This window comes from Lutra lutra, chromosome 3 (assembly GCF_902655055.1).
Source record: "Lutra lutra chromosome 3, mLutLut1.2, whole genome shotgun sequence".
Lineage (NCBI taxonomy): Eukaryota > Metazoa > Chordata > Mammalia > Carnivora > Mustelidae > Lutra > Lutra lutra.
The window spans coordinates 118,228,709-118,247,766 of record NC_062280.1 but is presented as its reverse complement, the minus strand read 5'-3'; the positions used below and the strand labels follow the sequence as shown (position 1 = coordinate 118,247,766).

At 34.9% G+C, this 19,058-nt stretch overlaps 1 protein-coding gene across 2 annotated transcripts in view; it reads right to left on the bottom strand.

Moving 5' to 3' along the window:
• Positions 1 to 19,058, bottom strand: part of ZMYM2 (zinc finger MYM-type containing 2) — a 119,455-nt gene that overhangs the window by 70,302 nt on the left and 30,095 nt on the right. Inside the window, exons 3-7 of one of the 2 annotated variants that reach the window (XM_047722854.1) lie at positions 16,142 to 16,643; positions 15,787 to 15,880; positions 10,850 to 11,144; positions 8,430 to 8,595; positions 7,482 to 7,694 (exon numbers count right to left, since the gene is read on the bottom strand). In XM_047722854.1, coding sequence (XP_047578810.1) covers positions 7,482 to 7,694; positions 8,430 to 8,595; positions 10,850 to 11,144; positions 15,787 to 15,880; positions 16,142 to 16,633 — 1,260 coding nt within the window. In that variant the 5' untranslated portion in view covers positions 16,634 to 16,643. Of the gene's footprint in view, positions 1 to 7,481; positions 7,695 to 8,429; positions 8,596 to 10,849; positions 11,145 to 15,786; positions 16,644 to 19,058 lie in introns of both variants that reach the window. The other variant, XM_047722853.1, reaches the window with a different exon arrangement.

Sequence of the window (19,058 nt, the reverse complement as noted above, 5' to 3'; positions counted from 1 at the left end):
ACACAGTTATCATAACAATGTGGCACCTGCACTAGAACAGACGTGTAGACCAATGGAATATAAAATGAGAGTCCAGAAATAAACCTACCCACCTATGCCCAAATAATATTTTACAAGTATGACAAGTTCATTCCATGGGAACAACACTCTCTTCAACAGATGATACTGGGACAACTCGATTTCCATATACAAAAGAATTAAGCTGGCTGCCTATCTCACATCATAAACAAAAACTTAATTCAAAATGGACCAAAGATCTAAATGTGACAGTTAAAACCATAAAGCTGACAGGAATAAGTCATCTTAACCTTTGATTTGGCAACAAATTCTTAGATATGGCACCAAAGACATAATCAACAAAGGAATAAAGGTTAACTGGACTTTAACATTAAAATTTTTGTACATCAAATGACATTATCAAGAAAGTAAAAAAGCAACCAATAAATGGGAAACGTTATCTGCAACCATAAATCAAATAAGGGATTAGGAGCATCTAGGTGGCACAGTAGGGGAAGCAGCCAGCCAACTCTTGGTTTTGGCTCAGGTGGTGATCTCCAGGTCCTGAAACTGAGCCCCACAAGGGGCTTCAAGCTCTGCATTCAGTGTCGTCTGCTTGGGACTCCCTCTCCCTCTGCGTCTCTGCCCCACCCATGCTCCAGCGCTCTCTTACTCTCACACTATCTCACTCTCTCACTCTCTCTCAAATGAATAAATAAATCTTAAAAAGAAAGAAAGAGGGCGCCTGGGTGGCTCAGTGGGTTAAGCCGCTGCCTTCGGCTCAAGTCATGATCTCAGGGTCCTGGGATCGAGGCCCGCATCGGGCTCTCTGCTCAGCAGGGAGCCTGCTTCCCTCTCTCTCTCTCTCTCTGCCTGCCTCTCCGTCTACTTGTGATCTCTCTCTGTCAAATAAATAAATAAAATCTTAAAAAAAAAAAAGAAAGAAAGAAAGAAAGAAAGGGTTAATATTCAGATTTAAAAAAACAAAAACAAAAACAAACTCCTAAGGGCGCCTGGGTAGCTCAGTCGGCTAAGCATCTCCCTTCAACTCAGGTCCTGGGATAGAGCCTATTGGATTCCCTGCTCAATGGGGAACCTGCTTTTCCCCCTCCCTCTGCCCCCCACCAGCTCATGCTCTTTCTTTTGCTCACTCTACTTCAAATAAATAAATAAAATCTGAAAGGGAAAAAAAAAAAAACCCTACAACTGAAAAACAAAAGGAAAACACAATGCAATTTAAAATGGGCAAAGAATTAATACTTCTCCAGAGAAGATATACAAATCACCATAAGCACAAAAAAATACATCAGCATCATTAGTAATCAGAAAAATGCAAATCAAAACCATAAATACTACCTCACATCTACTCAGATGATTAAAATAAAATAAATGATAAAAAGCAAAAAGTAATTAAGTGCTAGGAAGAGGTACAGAAAATGGAAACCTCATGTACTGCTGTTAGGAATGTAAAATTATCAATACAGTTGTTTCAGAAAACAGTTTTACATTTCCTAAGAGAGCTAAACTAGCCTATGACCAACCAAATCGACCTTAGGTATATACCCAGAAGAACTATAAACCATGACTCAAACTGATACTTGCATGCCAATGCTCACTGCAGCATGATTCACACTAGCCAAAAGGCTGGAAACAACCAAAACACCCTGTAACAATGAATGGATAAACAAAATGTGATCTATATATGAATATTATTCAGAAGTAAAAAATAATGCTATAACACGGATGAAACTGAAAACACTATCCTAAGTGAAATAAACCAGACACAAAAGGATAAAGTATGACTTCAAGTATATGAAATATCTAGAATAGGCAAATTCATAAAGACACAAAGTAGATTAGAGATTACCAGGCACCAGGGAGGTAAGAGAAAATGAGGAGTTCCTGGCTTGTTAGTTTGTTTCAGTCATTAAAAAGTTCTAAAAATAGAGAAGATGACTGCACATTATGACTGTATTTCATAGGACACTCAACTGTATACTTAAAAATATTTCAAAATAACTGGAAATTTTGTTTTATACATATTTATCACAATTTGTTTTTTAAAACTATGAGTTATATTTTCTTCCCATTTTATGCTCTGGAATGGTTTAAAATAGCATGAGATTACCTTTTTAAAAGTGATGGAATTTCCCTATGAAACGAGCAGGTAGTCCTGGGTGGCTCAGTCAGTTAAGAGTCAGCCTTCACCTCGGGTCAAGATCCCAGGGTCTTAGGATCCAGCCCAAAGTCAAGCTCCCTGCTCAGCGGGAAGTCTGCTTCTCCCTCCCCCTCTTCTCCCTGCTAGTGCTTTCTCTAATAAATAAAATGTTTTAAAAAAAGAAGAAGAAGAAAGGAAGAAAGAAGGAAAGAAAGAAGAAAAGAAAAGAAAAGAAAAGAAAAGAAAAGAAAAGAAAAGAAAAGAAACATTGGAGTCTGTTTCTTTTTGTGGGGTAGTGCACTGATAACGACCTCTATTCCATGGAAATTTCTCAGCCTTATTTTATCTGCTCTGGAGTCAATTTAGGTAAATTATACTTTCTTTTTTTTTTTTTTTTTTTTTGACAGAAATAACAAGTAGGCAGAGAGATAGAGAGAGAGAGAGAGATAGAGAGAGAGAGGAGGAAGCAGGCTCCCCGCTGAGTAGAGAGCCTGATGCGGGCCTTGCTCCCAGGATGCTGGGATCATGACCTGAGGCGAAGGCAGAGGCTTTAACCCACTGAGGCACCTAGGGGTCAGGTAAATTCTATTTTCATACACACAAAAATTATATTTTCATGGAAAATTACTCAATCTACATTGTCAACATTTTTATATAAAGTTGTATACAAACTAGTCCCTTTTAAATAATTTTCTTCCATTTCCACTGTTTTTAAACCTTTCCCTGATTAATGATCAGTTGGTCTAGTTTTTCACAGAACTTATTTATCATAAAGGCAACATTCTGGGTTATTTTGGTACTGTTTTTATTTCTTAACTTACTAACTCCTACTTTTATTTTTATTTCTTTTCTTCTCACAGTTTCTTTTTACAACTTTTTGAGTTAAATATCTAATTAATTTATTTTCATTTTTATTGCTTTAAGCGTGAAAAGATAAGAATTTTGCTCTTAAGCATTTTTTAAAGCAAATAAAACACTGGTATCTTAAAAAGGGCACTCAAAAAGGGAAATTAAAGACCAATGTCACTTATGAATACCAATGGGAAAGTACTAAATATAAACAATGACAACTAAACATTTGAAATATGATGACCTGGTATGGTTTATTCTAGTAATGCAAGAATGATTAGATGGGTTGTAAAATAACTCATTAAAGTAATTCATGTATTAAAATTAAAAGGAGAGAAAAAATGATACAATCACCTCCACAAACACTGAAGATCTTCAAAACTCAACATTAATTTTTGATAAAATACTTCAGAAAACAAAATTCAATGGGTGCTTCTTTAATATGGTAAAACTTATTTACCTCAACCCTAAAGCCAGCATCTAATTTAATAAGGAAACACCAAAGAAATTCCCACTGGAAAAACAAAGACGTTTACTACTTCCACTATTCAAAACTATACTGGAGTTATCAGGAAATACCATCAGGCAAGACAAAATAATAATGGGAATGAGAAATGTAAAGAAAGATCTAAACTTTCTATCTGCAGATGGTATGATGGTTTAGTTAAAAATCCAAGAAAATTAACCAATAATAATGATTTAGTTAGATAGCAGGCATTTAAAATCAATTAAAATATATATGTGCATACATATATGTATACACATATATAAAATAATGGAAAAGAAAACCTCATTTGAAATAGCATCAGGGGCACCTGGGTGGCTCAGTCAGTTAAATCCTACTCAGGTCATGAATCTCAAGGCTGTGAGATAGAGCCCAGGGTCAGGGTCAGCGCTCAGTGTGGAATTTGCTAGGGATTCTCCCTCCACATCTGCTATTTCCCCTGCTTTTGCCCAGGTCTCTAAGCGCTCAATCAATCTCTCTCAAATAAACAAAATCTTTAAAATCAAATAGCAACAAGAAGATAAAATATTTATTAACTTATTTTTTCTTTTTTAATATTTTATTTATTTATTTGTGCGACAGAGAGAGCTCACACAAGCACCACTGAGCAGGAAGCCCTACGAGGCAAACGCTTAACCGACTGAGCCACCCAAGGTGTCCCAAAATATTTACGAATTTAACAGGAACATATTGATATAACAAATAGAATGAAATCCCTTGTTCTATGATAGGACATTTTGACATCACTTAGATGCTGATTCTCAAGGACAGTCATTTGGACGCAGATAATATCTGACCCATAATTCAACAATATATCAGAATTCCATTAAATAAATGCATTCAAGATTTAAAGATTAAAATGAAGCCTTACAAACAAAAGGAAAATATGAAAAGCATTCCTTTATAGTCTGGGAGTGAGGAGAAGTATATAAAACAAAATCCAGAAGCAATAAATGAAAAACTGTTAAATTTGAAAATAAAATTTAAAATTTTACATGACAAAAAAAATAAACATCCAATCACAGTTACACATAACATGGCAGAGAATCATTACATATTAATGCCACTTACATAACTTTATAAAAAGTCAAACCATGTTTGAAGTCAAAGACAGTATATTTTTTAGGAGGTAGAAGGGGAGAGTAATTGGCAGAGAACAAAAAGGGGCAGATGGAGAATTGGTAATGTTCGGTTTCTTGAAGTAGGATCTCAAAAATGAAGAAGAATGGCTCAGATTTCATTTTTAATAACACTGTAAGTCAGGGATTGCTATTCTACAACTTTACACACGGTGAAATGAGGCAAGACACGAAGGTTAAATATTTTGCTCATGACACAGATGGGTGATTGGTGGGTCCAGGATTTTAACCCACACCAACTTAAAGCCAGGACTCTCAACCAAACCTTCTACATATCAGAAGATAATAAATGCAACATAATCATCAAACATCAAACACTATAATGAGGTCTTGAAAATTATTATTAGTCTGGTCCTTCCAATCTCCATATAGCTCTCCTAACACTAAAGAATTTTAACTATGCCACACCAATACAAATCCTACAAAAGCAGGAACTATGTCTACTTTACTTCCCACAAGCACTATTCCCAGCAACTAAGACAGTACTTGCAACATGACAGAAGTTAAGTAACTATTTGTAAACAAATTACAAATGCATTTTGCTTATTAAAATAAATGTTCTATTTATTTTTAAAGTGGGCTCCACACCCAGTGTTGAGCCCAATAAGGGGCCTGAACTCACAACCAGGAGATCAATACCTGAGCTGAGATCAACAGTCAGAGGCCCGGGTACCCCAAAATAAATGTTCAATTTAATTGGAAAAGCTGAGAAGATCAAAACCCAAACAAAAAATGGGTAAAATGGGTAAACAGTCACAAAAAAGGAGACAATTAGTTCTGAAATAAAAAAAACTGCTCATCATCACTCCTAATAAAAGGAATACCAATTACAATAATATTAACATATCATTTTTACCAATCAGAATGATATGCTGATATTCTCAGCTGGAGAGGCAAAGGGAAACTGGCACTTCCACATATATTACTGAGAGAAATGCAAACTGGTACAATTTTAACAGAGGAGAATTTAACAACATCTAACAAACTAACATATGGATTCCTTAGACAAGCAATTCAGCTTCTAGGAATCTACCCTGATGCCATACCTCCACAGAATAAAGTATATACCAAGTTATTCATCATATAGGACTTACAATAGCAAAAAACCTGGAAATAACCCCAATACCATCCAATAGCAAAGTGATCAAACAAACCATCATATACACCAGTGCTGTCCAGGATATGATTAACCACTAGCTCTTCAGAGATTAAGGGAGACATCACAATTTGCACATTTTGCAATTTCACTGGCCATGAAAATACTACCAATATGGCTAGTTTCAGGCTACAAAATGAAACTAAACATAAAAACTGGGAAGAGATGCACAAAAGCACACTATTATGTATAATATTTCCATTATATAAACACAAAAGAAACAAATAATCTTAAGAATACAGATATTAAGATACAATAATTAGGAAGTAATAGATTTTGAGTATTTATTTTGTTTTCAATATTGGTAAGGTCTGAATTATGTCCCCCCCAAAATTCGTACATTGAAGCCCTACTCCTAATGAGATTATATTTGGAATTGGGCCTATAAGGCGACAGTTAAGTTTAAATGAGTACTAACAGAGTGGTCCTTACCAGACAAGACTAAGGTCCTCCCTTGTAAGAGGAAGAGATACCTGAGATCCCCTCTCCTCTCCTCCCCCCACCATCCTTTTGCAAAGAGGAAAGACCAGATGAGGATACCTCAAGGAGGAGGCTATCTGCAAGGCTCCAAAGAGGACCCTCACCAGAAACCAACCAAGAATGGCACCTTGATCTTAGACTTGTAGCCTCAGAACTATAAGAAAATAAATTTGTTGTTTGAGCCCTCTAGTCTGGTATTTTGTTATGGCAGCCCTAGCAGACTAATATAAATTATTATGTTTATTATTAATATAATTATTATATATTAATTATTAATATAATTAATTTTAATAGAGTGTTTTTAATAACCAGCTCACAGATTTACTGAAAATTTAACTTGAGCAGCCATTAAAAAAAGAGAAAAGTTCATCTGTCATTGATATACAACAATTTCCAAGGTATACTATGAAGTGAAAAACAGCACATACAGTATGCTCTTTTCTATAGAAAAAAATAGAAACTAGGAATGAATTATGTATTATCTTAATCTTTCAAAAAGAACATAACATATAAAATATTAAGAACTGAAAAGCTAATACCTATAAAAGATGAACAGGAAACAAAAGGAAAAAATAGAAACAGGAGCTGGTCTTCTCTGAATATATTTTTTTATGTACATTTTATTTTTGAACCATATGTATACATTCAAAAACAAACTAAATCAAAAGACCTTAACAGGGCACCTGGGTGGCTCAGTGGGTTAAAACCTCTGCTTTTGGCTCGGGTCATGATCCCAGGCTGCTGAGATGGAGTCCCACATCGGGCTCTCTGCTTGGCCGGGAGCCTGCTTCCCCCTCTCTCTCTGCCTGCCTCTCTGCCTACTTATGATTTCTGTCTGTCAAATAAATAAAATCTTTTAATTTAAAAAAAAAAAAAGACCTTAACACTGAAATATAAGACAATCATTGCTAAGCTTTGAAAAAATCACTATTTGCAACCCCTCTCTTCTACCCATAAACAAATATTTCAAAAGAGGAATCATTCTGCATTTACCATTATATGTAAAATCACACAATGCCCAATAATTTACATGTATCAGTATTCATTTGGGATAGGTTATCTCCAAGAGATGAAGACAATAATGGAATTAAATGAGATTCCAGGATAAAACTACTTAATAAATGCTGCTAAAGGAAAACTATTACAATTTAAAACATATTCAAGAGAATGGCCAATTTTGATTGGATCATGAATTACCTGTTTGTATTCACTGACACAACTTTGACAGCAAAATCTTTTCTGCTGACCATCAATCACCAGGACATTATTTCCAGCACCTTTGCTGGGCAGGTACTCTCCACACTGTTCACAGCAATTCATTATTAAACCATTGGCCATTCTGTATCTATTAAAGCAGTGGTCACTGCACAGCTTATGAGTCATATTTTTAAAGCTAACTTCATGGCGAATCTAAAAATAAGCAAACAAACAAATGAGTATCAAAAGTAACTAAGTAACAAGGTGCTCCAAAAGAAAAAAAGCTTCAATGATTTTTCTGTGGAAGGTAAAGAGAAAATAAAAAATCTTTCATTTTTCTTTGAATTATTTTTATACACACAAGAAATACATGTATGGCAAAGGGGGAACCACTACTGACATCACTACAAACTTCTCTAGAAATACCTAAAAATGACAGGAAACAACCCAGTTTGGATAGTGTTAGTATAAAATTCTAAAACAGACTGGAAATCTTTAGACAAATCCAAAGGAACTAAAATTAAGTACATAATTCAAATGAGATATATATAGCATACAGGTTTCTTTTTCTTCAAATTCAAAAACTTTAATACCATTTAATAACGTGAAGTTATCAAAAAATATTCCCTCCATTTGCTCTCCTTCTTAAGCATTCTAGTTTGCTTTCTTTGGTAGTCAGCCTATATGTTTAAACACTATTAAAAAATAAATAAATAAATAAACACTATTGTTTTGTCTCTACATGTTCCAAACTTCAAGAAAAGAGTCAATTAATATTATATTTGAATATTTCCTAAATCATTCTCCCCCTGGGAGAGAAATTTATAAGAGAAATTTTATGTATCCATAGTTTTAAGGAAATATACACAGATACAGTTTATCATAATTATTAAATAAAGAATATTCCCATTAGTTAGAATTAAAGAGAAGAGGCACAAAAATACAAACCTCTGTTAGTTTACCACAAATTGTACATCTTGATTTATTTAGAGCTCCTTTAGTAGGATTTTGTTTGTCCTCATAGAGAGACAAACAAGATGTACTACAGAATTCCTGGAAGGATTCACTAGAATCCACTTGAGCAACAATGGTTCCTTTCATTGTAGTTATATCTCTGAAAAATAAACAGAACTTAAAGTAAAATTCCATTTTAAAAGAAATCAAATATAAGAGTAATAACTAACATTTCTAATTTCCATAAACTGAACCCTGGGAATCAAACACCATTTTTAGGTCCATTAAATCACTTTTACTATTTAAAACCTCTTGGAAATAAAATATGAACACAAAAGAAGCTAAAGTATTTTATACTATTAAATCTTTGCCAGTACTCAATTAATCTTCAAACTCCTTAACAAGGCTTTCAGATATTGGAAACACTTTTTTAAAAAAACTGTTATTATTTGCATGGAATTTAATGTCCAGGCCTAATCTGAGGTATAAATTTATAATACCTAGTCAATTCTTTCCTATGGGTAAGTAGAAAGCTTGAAAGATCTAGGTCACAGAAATATGACATATACTTTAGAGAGGATAATTGAACTTAAGTACACCCCCATACCCATAACCCCAAATAACCCCACCTACCATTCTATACATATTCTACAGCTCTCCAAATGCAATTAGAAATGGTAGAAAATGGGGCACCTGAGTGGTTCAGTCAATTAAGCATCTGCCTTTGCCTCAGGTCATGATCCCAGGGTCCTGGGATTGAGCCCCACATCCGGCTCCCTGCTTAAGCACGGAGCCCGCTTCTCCCTCTCCCTCCTCCCCTCTGCTTGCTCTCTCTCCTGCTCGCTCTCTCTCAAATAAATAAATAAAATGGTTAAAAAAAAAAGTTAAAAAAAAAAAACACCTATTAAGTTTTCCTTTAATAAAATTCTGAATTTCAAGGTCCTATATTACAGTATGTAAAAGACTCCTACTTATATAAAGCAGTCTAAAAACTAGATAACTGTTCCAATATTAAGCTTGTACAGAACACTAAGCCTTTTTCAAAGTTCTAAGATCTAAAAATATTCTCACAAATGTGGGCTTCACCAAGAGATGGTACAGAAAAAAAATCTATACCTGGTTTGACCACATACATAATATACCACATCCCCCCCCCCTTTTTTTAAGTAGACTCAGCATGGAGTCCAACACAGAACTTAAACTCACAGCCCTGAGATCAAGACCCGAGCTGAGATCAAGAGTTGGACACTTAACCAACCGAGCCACCAAGTACCCCAATATTCCACTTATTTCTAACTGGTTGAAGCCAGACCTAAAAATTGGCAGAAGAGAGAAGTGTCTCTCTCCAAGGCTATCAAAAAACCGGTACCTGAATCTTAATGATTATTCTAACGATTTAATGTTCAAAACAAGCATAAAAACATAAAATCCAAAGACTTGCCAATTTAAAATAATCTTAATAAATACGAAGACAGTACAAAATTTGACCTATTTTTATACAGAACTAAATTCTAAGTAATGCAAATAAACACATATGTCTTTTGACAAATTCAAGTACAATGGAGATTACAGACAAAATTACAAAGGCCTAGTATTTAAATCAATCCCAGGGGCACCTGGGTAGCTTAGCTGGCTCGGCATCCAACTCTTGATTTTGCCTAGGTTCGAGGTCTAACGGATCAAGTCCCAAGTCTGGCTCCATGCTCAGCGTGGAATCTGCTTGGGATTCTCTGCTTGGGATGCGCTCGCTCGCTCTCAATAAATCCGTAAATCTTTTTATAAATAAATAAATAAACAAACAAACCCCAAAGCCTACCCAAATAGGAAGTCTTTTAATCATAAGCCTCCAGGTGGTAGAGAATCCTCCAAAGCCATCACACAGGGATGCCTGGGTGGCTCAGTTGGTTGGGCAGCTGCCTTTGGCTGGGGTCATGTTCCCAGGGTCCTGGGATCAAGTCCCGCACTGGGCTCCTTGCTTGACAGGAGCCTGCTTCTCCCTCTACCTGCCACTCCCCCTACTTGAGTGCTTTCTCTCTCTCTCTCTCTCTCTCTGACAAATAAATAAATAAAAATCTTCAAAGCCATCACACATTTCATTTTGGCTTTAACAATCAAACAACCAGCTTACCAATATTTCAAACACCATAATTCACTTCTAAGACTCTTATAATCACTTCTCAGCCTTTTGGCTAAGATCAAGTCTAAGACTCTTAAAATTTCCCTAAAATTATATACCACCAATATTCAATCACACGGAATTATGTTGAAAGGTAAACCTTACCTACACTTGTGATGAGCAAAGCATAACCTACAGACTTGTCAAATCACAATGTTGTATACCGAAACTAATGTAATACCATGTGTCAACTGTACTTCAATTAAAAAAGAAAAGAAAAAAGAAAGGTAAACCTTACTTTTTACACATAACACAAAGTTTCTTTGGAGCCGGCTTGTGAGAGAAGGAAGAAAGGCAGGTGGTAGAACAAAAGAGGTGAGCTGATCCTTTTCGTTGATAAGCTGTCTGTCCCTTCTGTAAAGGTTTTTTGCAGTTTGCACAAGTGACTTTAACTGGTTTAGTGGGTTGTTGTTGTTGTTGTTGTGCAGAAGGCTGGAAAATTTGTTTAGGAAGTGAGGCCACTGGTGATAAAGAATCCACCCCTGGTTGTTTCTGATTACGAGGAAATGAAGCTGACTGAGAAATCCAGGAATCTTAAAAACAAAATGCACAAGGAATATAAGTAATGAAACAGCTATTTATACACGCTGACAATGCTATTACATAATATGTAATGCTATTACATATTACATGTTAGTTACTACTCTTATATTTAGTTTTAACAGTCCATCTTCTACAAGTTTAAGAAATTAATAAGGCAGCAGTATAGCAGAGATGTAAAAACCAAAGTTTTGGAGTAAGAATGCCTGGTTGACATTTAGACTCCACTGATTAGACTGGAAAGTTACTTAAACTCTGTGCCTAACTCTTCTCTAAACTGGAAATTGTACCAACCTCATATGAATGGTAACATTAAATAATAATACATGCAATAAACCACAGTGACTAGCATAGAGGAAGTACTAAAAAATATTAGCCATTATTTATTAGACAGGAAGAATTAATTTACAGAATATCCCTTTAAGTAAGGAATACATACATCAACATAAAAATATAATAAAATCTTGACCAATCAGAACCTTTGACAAATTTAGTATACATTTGATAAAGCTTATCTCATAAAGCTCCACTGAGGGTGGAGTCCAACACGGTATTTGAACCCACAACCAAGGTCAAGACCCAGAGATCAAGAGTTAGACACTTAACCACCTGAGCCACCCAGACACCCCTTAAAGCATGTTCTTAAAAACACCTTTTTTCATATTTAGTTCCATGGACTCTAGACCACATAATCTCAAAGAAATTAGAGTGTAACACAGAAATGACCAACATCATATTACTCTCTCCCTTCAAACAGTTTCAGCATCGCACAGAATTAAAAGATGTGTAACATTAACTCTGGATTGCAGAGTAATTTATCTTTTCTCTCTTTACAGAAAGCTCCCTTAGTGCTTAACAGGAAGTACCCAGCTTACTATACTAGTTACTACTCCACAAACCTCACTACACTGACAATACCATAACCATTTTCCCTTCTGAAACTTTATAGACCACCATTCAGTGATTTTTTTTTCCTTTCTAGGCTCTTCCAAATTTTGAACTTCCATACATATAAAAAGTTGCCCTTCTATTAAAAAAAATTTCTTTCCTTCCACAGGAAATACAAATATATCTGGAGCTCAGGAAAACTTCTCTACTATCAAAACCTTAAGGAGGGTGATTTCCTGGTTCCAACGCAATCCAACAACCTAACGATTTCAAGGGGCTATGTAACACTACTACTCAAATTTTACCTTACTCCACAATATCCCTCACCACAAAAATTGTATTTTATACAGAGAGTAAACTGAGTGCATTCTAGGATCCTGCTATCCTGTTATCCTGCTATTATGAAGGTAATGGACCAGTTATAATAAACAGGTAAAAATATTAAAGAATACGAAGAAAATACAGTTGGCCCTTGAACAACATGGGTTTGAACTGTATAAATCTACTTATATACAGATTTTTTATGACAGTTATTTTCCTTTCCTTAGGCTTTTCTTAATAACATTCTTTTCTCTACCTTAGTTTACGGTAAGAATACAGTATATAATACATACCATACAAAGTATGTGTTGACTATTTATCGTTAAAGCTTCCAGTCAACAGTAGGCTACTTGCAAAACAAAACAAACAGTAGGCTACTAGTAGTTAAATCTGGGGGGAGTTAAAAGTTATACGTTAATTTTCAAGTGTATGGTAAGGGATGGGATGTTAGCACCCCTTATCCCTGCAATGTTTGAGAGTCAACTGTAGTCACTAACTAAAAATTTCATCTTATGAATGCCTCCAATCAAAAATTATATTTGAACAAATATGCCAGAAGAAATAGCTTCTTGCAACACAATTACTGGTTCCTTAGAATTTCTTATTTTGTAGGTTTATCATTTGAATACATACTTAAAGAAACTATTTAAACTTAAGGACATCTATTAACTTGATTTAGAAAAAATAGCAAGATTTTTCCACAATTTAAATCTATTTTTCAGCTCTTATATTTCTCTTACTTTCAAATTTTCACATCTTCCAACATCAAAATACTTTAAGGAAGAGAAGTTTTGTCTAAACCCTCTATTTTATACAAAGGACATCAGGGGAAACAGTTTAATTTGCCCAAGTCACAATCAGTCTTAGAGCCATTATAAATAGCCAAGATTTTATAACTCCCTATTACAAATAAAAGCAGCACATAAAAGCTAATTCATAAAACAGAGGAGCAAAAGGTATATCTGTTTAGTTTTTCCATTAAGTAATATACAGTTCCTTGTATGAGTTTCAGTAAACAGAAACACAATTTTTTTATTTTTAAATATTTTTAAAATAATCTCTACACCCAACAGGGGCTCGAACCCATAACACCAAGATCAAGAGTCACATGCTCTACCATCTGAGCCAGCCAGGCATCCCCCAGGAATACACTGTTACAATATGTCCCCTTGACTCAGCAATATTCCTAAAGAAATAACATCCTAAGATACATGCATAAGAATATTCTTAAGAATTATTTAAATAGTAAAAGCTGGAACTCAGCTAAATAGAGAATAAAAGCAAACATATAGACTTGATATGAACAAAAGTTCAAGATCTACTGTTAGGTATTTAAAGGAATGGTAGGAGGAAAGAGTTTACAAAACTATACCTAAACTATGATCTCAGGTTAGAATTAAACGTACTATTTCAATGGTGAGATTAATTATTTTCCTCTGTATACTCTAATGTTTTAAATATATTTATAATTACAATAAAGACAAAATGACTATTTTGAAATTGATTTGAGCATTATCATTTCTCAAACTTTTATGAGAGCCAGAAGGTTACAATGAAAGAAACTAATTATATACAGCTGATAGTATAAACTGGTAAGACCTTTCCGGAAGGCAATAAGACAGTATTATTTCTATAACTTTAAAATGCTCATACAAACTCACACATACATCCTACCCCAACCCAGATCTACCTACGAATATGTATTTACACATAGAGGGAAAGGGTCTTGGAAGGTAGAAGAAAGTTTCCAAATCATATAATAACAAACCTATTTCTTTCAAAATCACTATTAACCAAACATTTTTTCTTCAACCAAAAATCTCTGGAAGGATAGGGGCAGTGATATCCTTTGTCCTAGTTATTTCACTTCTAGGAATATACTCTAAAGAAATGAGAAGTTTAAACAAAGATGTTCAACATAAACCTCTAATAGCAAAATATGAAAATATGGGAAATAGTATAAATACCAAATACAGGAATGGTATATCCATATCTACTGTGCAGCCATTAAAACTTTTATGTATAAATGTTAATGCTATGAGAAAATACAATGTAAAGTGGGAAACAAACAGGAAGCAGTATTATTCACAGTCGCATTTCAACAAAGTTAAAATAAATGGAAAAAGCCTGAAAGATAACCACTCAAAGCACTGGCAGTGGTAATCTTCAGTTAATAATACCACGGGGGTTGGGGGTGGGGGCACCTGGGTGGCTCAGTGGGTTAAAGCCTCTGCCTTCGGCTCAGGTCAAGATCCCAGCGTCCTGGGATCAAGCCCTGCATCAGGCTCTCTGCTCGGCAGGGAGCCTGCTTCCTCCTCTCTCTCTCTCTCTCTCTCTCTGCCTGCCTGCTTCTCTGCCTACTTGTGATCTCTATCTGTCAAATAAAATAAATAAAATCTTCTAAAATAATAATAATAATAATAATATTAATAATACCGGGGATTTTTTCCCTCATTTTTTAATTACAGATTTTCCAAAAATTCTTCTATGTTAAACATTACTCTCATAAACAAAAATATAGCAAGAAAAAAGGAAAAATTACTAGCGTTTTATACCATCCTACACTACCTAAGTGTAGTGTAATGATTGTGGAGAATCATTCCTTATTATTCTCCACAATTTCTAGGCCAGTAAGATTGCTAATGGGCCTAAAATGATAAGAAAGGGAGAGAGAAACAAAGAAGGATAATGAGAGACTGACATACAAAAGTTTGGGGGCAGAAGTGAAAGAGAAAGGGACATAAAGTTATGGCCATCAAAAACCCAGAGTTCTTATAACTTCTTTTTAATGTTTTCACAGAGAAAAGCTACCTGAAGAAAAATTATTCTAACAGTCGAGAAATTTATCAACCTTCAAATATTAAAAAATAAAATGCTAAGAAAAAATTAAAATTAGATAAGTGATCAAAATCGCTTTAAAAGTAAAAACAATTCTAAATGTACCTATGATACAATACTATATTGTTCCTTATGTGTGCTGCTTATCTCTTTTCAATATTTATACATCACTAGTAAATACTAAAAATATATAAGATGCCAAACTGTTAGACTCCAGTGGTAGTGAATGTAAATGTACCTATGATACAATACTATATTGTTCCTTAAGTGTGCTGCTTATCTCTTTTCAATATTTATACATCACTAGTAAATACTAAAAATATATAAGATGCCAAACTGTTAGACTCCAGTGGTAGTGAATGTAAAGAGTATTCATTCCAATCCCTTAAACATAGATTTCTGTGATGAATTTTCTAATGATCTGCAAAGAAATACATGGCTTTACATCTCCTATTAGCTAAAATTTCCAACTGCTAAAAGTCAATGGAATTAACTTCTTACATGAATAAACCAACCAAGGTAGTACCAGTTACTACCATGAAAAGAGAATCGGGCAATTTTACACAGGGTAGCTCACTTAATGCTTACCAGGATTATGATGAGTTGCAGATTCTCCATTCTGAAATACGTCTCCTGCCACATTCATTCTACCAGGATTAAAAGGTCCTACTCCAGTCTTGGTCTGTGAAGTTAAAGATGGGGTGTATGTTTGTATATTAACACCAAAATTACTTGACTGCAGTCCGTTAGAGACATCTCCCAAGTTGGTATTCTGCAGTGATGTTACATGTGTAATCATTAAGTTCATATCTCGCCCGTCAGTATTTTCTAATTGGCCATCATTCACAGAGCTTACACCTGTTTCTAAGGTTGTAACATTAGCAATCTGAATTTCAGAGTCTGGTTCTGTGGTGATACCACTATTACCCATTCCTGCATTTACCTTACTTCTTGAAAAACTGGAAGTGGAGAAATCCACATCATTGGTTCTGTTTTTAGTCTCAGGAGGTCTCCGTTCAATAAAATTAGAGGAATTTTTTTCTTGCCCTTGATTTGTTTCCATGTCCTCTTCATCATCAATGACAATTGTCTCACTTACACTGCCCTTCTGAGAAGCCAACTCTTTTGAGGAAGGAAGAATTTTGGAATCATTTCCTTGTAGTTCTTCATTTTTTGATGATGAAAATGTTGCAGTTCTTTGATCAGTTACCACTGGTGCAGAAGGTGGGGGAGGTTGTACAGGTTCAATAAAAACAACATCATCATCATCTTCCACTGACGAGTTCTGAAATTTATTAGATCTAGCAACTAAAGGATTAGGTGGACCACTAAATGAATTTCCTACATTGGTGAGACTAGTTGCCATGGCCGTACTCCCTAATAAAACAGGAGTCTGATCAGTCAATTCTAATCCTCCCACTGAACCTGTGTCCATGCCAAAAAACCTGAAAAGGAGATGGAAAAAAGAAAACAAATGTTAATATAATCTTTTGCTCTTCTAACTGAAATAATTTTTAAAGTACTTTTTTTATTCTAAATGGTAATAATTCTCATCTAATAAAGGAAAAATCTGGTATCCAATCTATGATCTCATATATCTCATTTTATATACTTTACACGTGAACCTCCTGAATATAAAAAGAAATGTAATTAACCAATTTTCAGTAATGATATGCAGTATATTTCTACCTCCACCACCTCCTTTCTACCACACTATTTAAGCTATAAACCTTAATACTGAAAACACAGATAAATCCTTCAAAATGTGTTTGAACAGGAAAATAACCAAAATCCGACAATAAAAATCCCTTCTCTTTTACCCATTTATTCACTGTATTAAATAAAATGATACAATCTAATCCCTAATTTCCCCTACCTCATCTTTTTTTAATTCCTTTTTCTCATGTTCCCTGGCTCCCTTCTAACTATATAATTAAATCCTTCTGAGAATCTGAAATCTTTGCTTATACCTTTATTTGTCAGGAACTATGCTGTGTGCTTTATAGCCACATATCAAGCTCAATAATGGCTCCCATAGATATCAGATCCTAATCCCTAGAACCTGTAAAGGATACTTTATATGGGAAAAAGGTCTTTGCAGATATGATTAAGATTGAGGATTTAAAAATAGATTAGCTGGGGAGACCCTAAACACACAAGTTTGCAAAGGGAGGTGGAAGGAGATTACAAGCATAAGAGAAGGCAATGTGACCATAGAGACAGATTGGAGATCAGAGACTGAAGTAACGCAGCCAAGAAATATTGGCAGTCATCAGAATGTAGAAGAGTCAAGGAATGGATTCTCTCCTAGAGCCTCCAGAGAAGGATGGCCCTACTGACACCTTGATTTGAGCCCTGTATCACTTTCAACTTCTGATCTCCAGAATCATAAGAGAAAAGTTTGTTGTTTTAAGCCACCAAACTTATGGTTATTCGTTAAAATGACCATAGGAAATTTATACATTCCACTTCTTAGTTACATTTTCAAAACAACCCTTGACAGTTATAATTTTTGTCCCATTTTAAAAAAATTTTTTTGAAGATTTTATTTATTTATTTGACAGAGAGAGATCACAAGTAGACGGAGAGGCAGGCAGAGAGAGAGAGAGAGAGGGAAGCAGGCTCCCCGCTGAGCAGAGAGCCCGATGCGAGACTCGATCCCAGGACCCTGAGATCATGACCTGAGCCGAAGGCAGCGGCTTAACCCACTGAGCCACCCAGGCGCCCCATTTTTGTCCCATTTTAAAGAGTAAGAAATTACAGCTTAGAGATGCTAACTAACCTGCCCAAGTCACATACTATGCATGCCCAGGTCTTTCTAACTCAATAGTCCAAACTCTTCATTACTCTACTATAATTCAACCAATATTTTTTGAGCACCTGATATATATGCAGGACTGTGCTAAAGCCAAAGAGACAGCAGAGAGTTAACAGTGAAGAGCCAGAAAAGAAATTAAGTTCTTGAGCAGATGGAGAGGATGAGGTCATGGACACAGGTGGTAGTAGAACTAATCCTGAACACGAGTCAGAGAATTTCAGAGGAAAAAAACAGGGAAGAAAAGAAAAAGAAAAAAAACAAACAAAAACAAAAACAGAAGGGGGGCAAAATGAAGAGTGGGTATAGATTGATTGTAGGTTACTCTGTAGATGGAATGGGTTGGAATTTGACATGGGAATTTGAAGTGGTTGATACATGGTAGCCTTATTTTCAGAGTTAAGTCATCTGAAAAGGTGAGGACACAGTGGTTGTACAAGTCTTAAAGACTGGTTTAAGAGTCGCAAGGCCAACTCTTAAATCTTTTGTAATCCTCTTTCTCTAATAAAGCCACTTAGCCCAGTTTAAAAAAATAAAACAAAAACAAAGAAGGCTGATTTAAGAACGTTTACTACTTCATATATATTGCTATTTGCTTATTTTGCTATAAGGAGCGTCTGGGACAATAAAGATGATACTAATATACATAACATACATAAATACCACTTTGGCAGATAGGTGACAGAGAAATTGTTCATTGTATATTTTGCTGTATTTTAACTTCAGAATGTAATTTGTCACTTGTTTTTAAAACAAAAATTAGTTTATTTTTAATTAGAGTTTTTATAAAAACAAAGTGGTAACAGAATGATCAGAGCAGCTGACATTTACAATGAAATCTGGAACAACAAGGAAGATCCAATTGTGGGAAAATGTAGAAAGGGCATTCCAGATATCTCCAGCAAAAGCCTGAGGGAATGAAGTTGGTAAATTCAAGCAACAGAATAAAGATCAATGTTGCTAAACAAGTTGGTAGGGAAGAATTATATAGGAGATATAAAAACATGCACAGAACAACCCACCAAGGCCAACAAGTTAATTCATT